The sequence below is a fragment of the Lolium rigidum genome, chromosome 2 (assembly GCF_022539505.1).
Source record: "Lolium rigidum isolate FL_2022 chromosome 2, APGP_CSIRO_Lrig_0.1, whole genome shotgun sequence".
Lineage (NCBI taxonomy): Eukaryota > Viridiplantae > Streptophyta > Magnoliopsida > Poales > Poaceae > Lolium > Lolium rigidum.
This window is the reverse complement of record NC_061509.1, coordinates 248,676,478-248,681,795: the sequence shown is the minus strand read 5'-3', so window position 1 is coordinate 248,681,795 and position 5,318 is coordinate 248,676,478. Positions and strand designations below refer to the sequence as shown.

The following is a 5,318-nucleotide window of genomic DNA, read 5'->3' as shown; positions in this document are numbered from 1 at the left end:
TCTCTTTGGCGACTCGAAGATAGCAGGAAGGAGTGACGCGACAGACAAGGTCGGCACGGTGGCGAGAGGGGTCGACGCGGCAGACAATGGTCGACGCGGCGGACGGAAACGAGCTATGGCGACCGGGGTCGACGCGGCGGACGAAGCCACTCTATGGCGAGCGAGGTCGACGCGGCAGACAGTTATCAACGCGACGAACGGAGACGCGTTGTGGCGAGCGGGGTCGACGCGGCGGACAGTTGTCAACGCGGCGGACGGAGACGCGCGAGCGGGGTCGACGCGGCGGATAATGGTCTACGCGGCGGACGGAGACGCGGTGTGGCGACCGGGGTCGACGCGGCGGACAGTTGTCAACGCGGCGGACGGAGAAACTCTGTGGCGAGCAGGGTCGACGCGGCGGACGGAGACGCTCTGTGGCGAGCGGGGTCGACGCGGCGGATGGAGACGCGTTGTGGCGACCGGGGTCGACGCGGCGGACGGAGACGCATTGTGGCGAGCGGGGCCTACGCGGCGGACAGAATCGTGTTGTGGCGAGTGGGGTCGACGCGGCGGACAATGGTCAACACGGTGGACGCAGTCGCGCTGTGGCGTTAAGCCGGTAGCATGGCAAATCCATGATGGCGGATCCATGGCGAGCGGGGCCGACGCGGCAGTTTTGCGTGCCAACACAACCTAAGCTAATAAGCTACTCAACTTGTTGATAAACATCTACAACAACTTATAAGTAAGCAATTCAACCAGCCAACACTTGCATGGTTAACTAACGAAACTGAACCCAAAAAGGTTCAGACACCAAATCCTAGTAGAAGTTGAGTACTAAAGGAAACCTAAGACAAATTTAAGTACCAATAAGTATTGAAAACACCTATGAACTACCGAATCAACCATATATAAGAACCCAAGAATTTGTATAGGTTGTGATTGACCGTAACAAAACCCTAGAGTAAGAGAGAGTAGAAGTAAGACATTTGGGAGAGAGAAGAGTAGAGGGAGAGAGATAACATATGGTAGCCATTAGAGCTATGGAGGGAACTCAACTCAACCACACTGTGGTTGACTGAGTCGGAGAAGACGCGGACATGGAAATGACCGCACAATGATCCCTCGACTGAGGCAGCTCGACCTGGCGGCCTAGGCGACGATGACGGTGAGCATAGTAGTGGGAGCATGAGCGGGGAGAGCAACGCGAGTGAGAGACAGGAGTGAACCGGTTTGGTCCAATCAATCAGATTTTAGTCTAGTCTAACCTAGTCGGCCTAGCTAGTAGGACCCACTAGGGGCATTTTAGGGATTCCAAAAAACCATTTAAAAGTCCTATAAATAAAAGTGAGACCATTACTCACAAAAAACCCTTAGAAGGAGAAAAAATTACCAATCAAATGTACAATTTATTTTACCCTTAAAAATACTTTTATGAAAAGAACTATTTGAGGTATTTAAATGCCAAAATAAATATTTTAAAATTAGAACTTAAAATTCAAACAAAACCTTGAGTGTTATTCAAACAATATTAAGACCAATTTAAAAAATATATATGTGAAAATTATAAAATTAAATTTATTCAAATACATTAATATTCCAAAGTGAAATTCAAGCAGATATGTGAAAATTCTGAAGTGCAATTCAAACACATATATGAAAATCCTGAAGTGAAATTAAAATGAAAACCCAAAAGACAAATTTAATGAACATTTAAATGTATCCTTAGGACCATACCACTAAAATATTTTGAGTGTTTCATTTCAAGAAAATGTATTCATCATTTTCGTGCTTAATAATAATAAAGCAATACCTTTTACCAAAAAGAAATGACCTCTAAGCCAATAATTGAAAAAAAGTGGTAAATATTAACAAGGGGACCTTAAAAACATCACCAAAGAGAGGGTTCGACACACTAACAATAGAGCATCTCATACTATATATGCATCATAGCATCATTTGACTCTTTAAACATTGTTCTTACTGGATAATAATAATAATGATATTTCAGAACCCTAGGTCCAAGGTCAAATATAATCTACAGACTGCATTACCTCACATTTACCAGGTAAGTTCAATCTTGCATAATATTTGATTATTTTTATCAAACTATTTTTTTAAAGAATAATTGCTTTAAAATTAAAAAAATACTATTTCATAAAGAATATGAAATTAATAAGCGCTACCGGACTAGGGTGGTCGAGTAATTTACTGTTGGTTGAGCAGTGAAATCATGGATGAATACAGTGTGAAAACCCTGTGGTAGGAGATTCCACTATACTTACAGAACATAGCATTAGACAACAACTTAAGAGTGCTACAGGGTGAAAACTTCAGTATCTTTAAAGGAAGGGCAATTGAGCGTAGATCTCGTCACCAAAACTCGTTACAATGGGTGAAATGTGAGGTCACGGAGAAGGGCTATGATTGGATTATCTTTTAGTCGGACCTCATACCTTAGGATGTATGAATGGGGACATACTCCCGTGGGTTGAGCACCAAGGCTTATGACCTTTGTGGGGCTCAGGAAATGTATTTGATCCGAGTAAAACTACCTCATCTCTTTACATGGAAATGTTTAGGCAGGTATAAGGAGAAAGAAACCTACAAAATACCACAAACATATATTTAGTTTTCTGGAAGCTAATTAATTAGCTTTTTAATCACTTTGTTACAATCAATCATACCTCTATGTCTTGGTATGACACATACATATGTTAGCCTTATTTGTGAGCATCTTCAAGTGAATAATATCCTATTGTCTCGTGAGTCCTTTGCTTCCTTCACGGATGCTACTCGCGATGCGGGCGCAACGGAATGAATGCATTGATCCAAGCTAGACTCTTGGCATGAAGTCGTCGATCTTTGCACACTCTTGGGAGATGATGGCAGTGGTAGTAGGGCAGCGCTTGAGCACGACCTCGTAGCCGTCTGCCCATCCCTCCATCCCAGGCGCCATCACCTGCCAGAAGAGACCCCCAGCGCACGGCCCACCCTCTTTCACAGACGCGTAGATGGAGTCGTACACCATGCGGAAGTAGTCATCACGTGTCGCCACTGTATACCCATTTGACCGTGCAGACCAGCCAAACTCCGACACGATCAACGGCTTACGGAACTCCTTCGCCGCGTCCTCGATGTGTGACGCCATCCACTTCCTCATGAACTCCACCTGCGCCTCGTTGCTAGACCCCGACACCCATTGGTCAGGGTAGGAATGGATGGTAGCGAAGTCAACACTAGGGATGCGGTTGTTGGAGATGAAGTCAGTGCCGACGGTGTAGCCTGGGTTGAACTTCTTACGGTCGGGCACGGACTCACCGTAGAACCCTTCGAGCCCGATCTCCACCATGTGGTTGGCATCGATGGACTTGACGTAGGCGGACATCAGCGTCACCCAATCTTGCATAGTCTTTCCGGAGAGATCACTCTGGACGCGAGGCTCATTCATGAGCTCCCATGCGAAGATGGTCGGCTCATCCTTGTACGCGACCCCCGTGAAGTTGTTAACTCTTGTGAGGACCCTCTGGTACACATACACAAAAGACATACGCACACAAGTTAATAACACAACGTATACGGTGCATCGGAACATATACACGATGTTGAGTATGATGAGATTAACGTGACAACGGATGAACATGCAGTTTAGACGGACAAACCTTGATGTGGTTCATGTAAAAACGTTGGGTGAGGCTATCGGTGAAGAAATCTTCGTCGGAGCCCAGGTTATGGCCCTGGTCTCTGGCCCACTGCACGTACTGCTTCTTCCCGCCAAAATCACTCCAGTTGTTCACCAAGCTGAGGATCAAGTAGACCCCTCGTTTCTTCGCCTCAGCGATTACGAAGTCCAGTCCCTGAAGATATTCAAAGAGGAAAATATATAACTGGTTAATTTTTTTCCACGCGTGGATACAAATGTGTATATTACTTTTCATCATGAGTTGGTACAATATAATTTCGTACAAGATACAGATGATTACAGCGCACTTCATTTTCTATGGTAGCAAACTTTTTACGACTAGGATACAATGGAAGGAAAATGATAAAATTTAAACCTTTTTAATGGGCAACACTAATAATGACAAGAAAAAAAAGCAATACGTACGACCATTAAAAATTTAAAACGTGTGGTGTTTTTTTTGTTTGCGAGCATGGTGGTTAAGAAGGTAAACGTAGCAGCTAATTATTCGTGTCCTTGTAGTTAAACCGCACGACGCAAATTGAACGTCGCAATACCAAATCAATGAGATTCAAGTGACGGCATGGTTATCTTTGGCGTGCAATTAAGCTGCTCGATCTAGCTCTACAGCTTGCCCGTTGGACATGAGTCACGTGACACATGTCCATGTTAGTGCAGTACGTACCAGGAAGGTGTCCTCGTTGTACACGCCGGGGGTGACCTGCAGCGGCCGGCTGCCGCCGCCGTCGTTGAAGGCCCAGGTCCTGATGAGCTTGGCGCCGAGGCGGGACGCCTGGTCCAGCGTGTCGAGCACCTTGCTGCGGTCGCCGGGGTTGGACGCCATGTACATGAGCCAGTACGCGTTGAACCCGTTGGAGTAGAACGGCCGGCCGCCCAGCATGAACCGCGCCCCGATCGTCCTCACGAACTCGCCGGCCCGTCTGCCCTCCACCCCATTCGCTGCGCCCTCCAAGGGACTAGTGGCAAAGGCGGCGCCGGCGTGGATGCTCGGCAGGCGCGCGCCGGCCGCGAGGGCCAGGAGCACGGACAAACACGACGCGATCAGTGTCAGACGCCGCGTGTCGTTGATGGCCATTGCGAAACCAAAGCTGCGCTTGGTACGTAGGTATACGACGGCACACGATCGAGTGATTAGGGTGCAATGTTTGCGGTGATCGATCGATCTCGATGGATGTGGATGAGTAATGGGGCTGGTATGTTTGAGCATGCAGCGCTCCCGTTATATAGGCACGGGTCCTCGCGTGGCGAGACGAAACAGGCGGGCTGGGCCGCAATGGTGCCATGCCGACGGTTGCGTTGCGTGAGTAGCTCTAGCTAGCGTCGACTAGATCTTGATGCATAAGCTTACTTTGGCGTGGCAACGCACGACATGAAATAACTATGTAGATCAGGATCGATGTGTCCGAGAATCGATCAAGAGGACGTTGCGTTTTTTCGATCATGAAGAGGCCGTTACGGTGGAGGTGAGCTGAAGTACGTTTGTTTCATCGTCCCATGCTCCAACGCTCGTCACAGATCGGGAAAGCATGGGCATGCATAAAGGGGGCCGTTGTTTGTTTTGATCCCACAACTCGGGGGTGCATGCGCTTACCGGCCTGTGCAGGCGCACGACGCATTGCTAGATTGCGTTGAAAAC

General features: G+C 47.6%; 1 protein-coding gene across 1 annotated transcript; it reads right to left on the bottom strand.

The window, feature by feature from the left end:
- Window positions 1-2,815: 2,815 nt before the first annotated feature.
- On the bottom strand, window positions 2,816-4,757 carry LOC124690747 (putative mannan endo-1,4-beta-mannosidase 9). Its single transcript, XM_047224090.1, has 3 exons — window positions 4,347-4,757; window positions 3,642-3,836; window positions 2,816-3,505 (listed from the first exon to the last, which is right to left on the bottom strand). The coding sequence occupies exons 1-3, from the start codon at window positions 4,755-4,757 to the stop codon at window positions 2,816-2,818; spliced, it is 1,296 nt and encodes a 431-aa protein (XP_047080046.1).
- Between the last annotated feature and the right edge of the window lie 561 nt (window positions 4,758-5,318).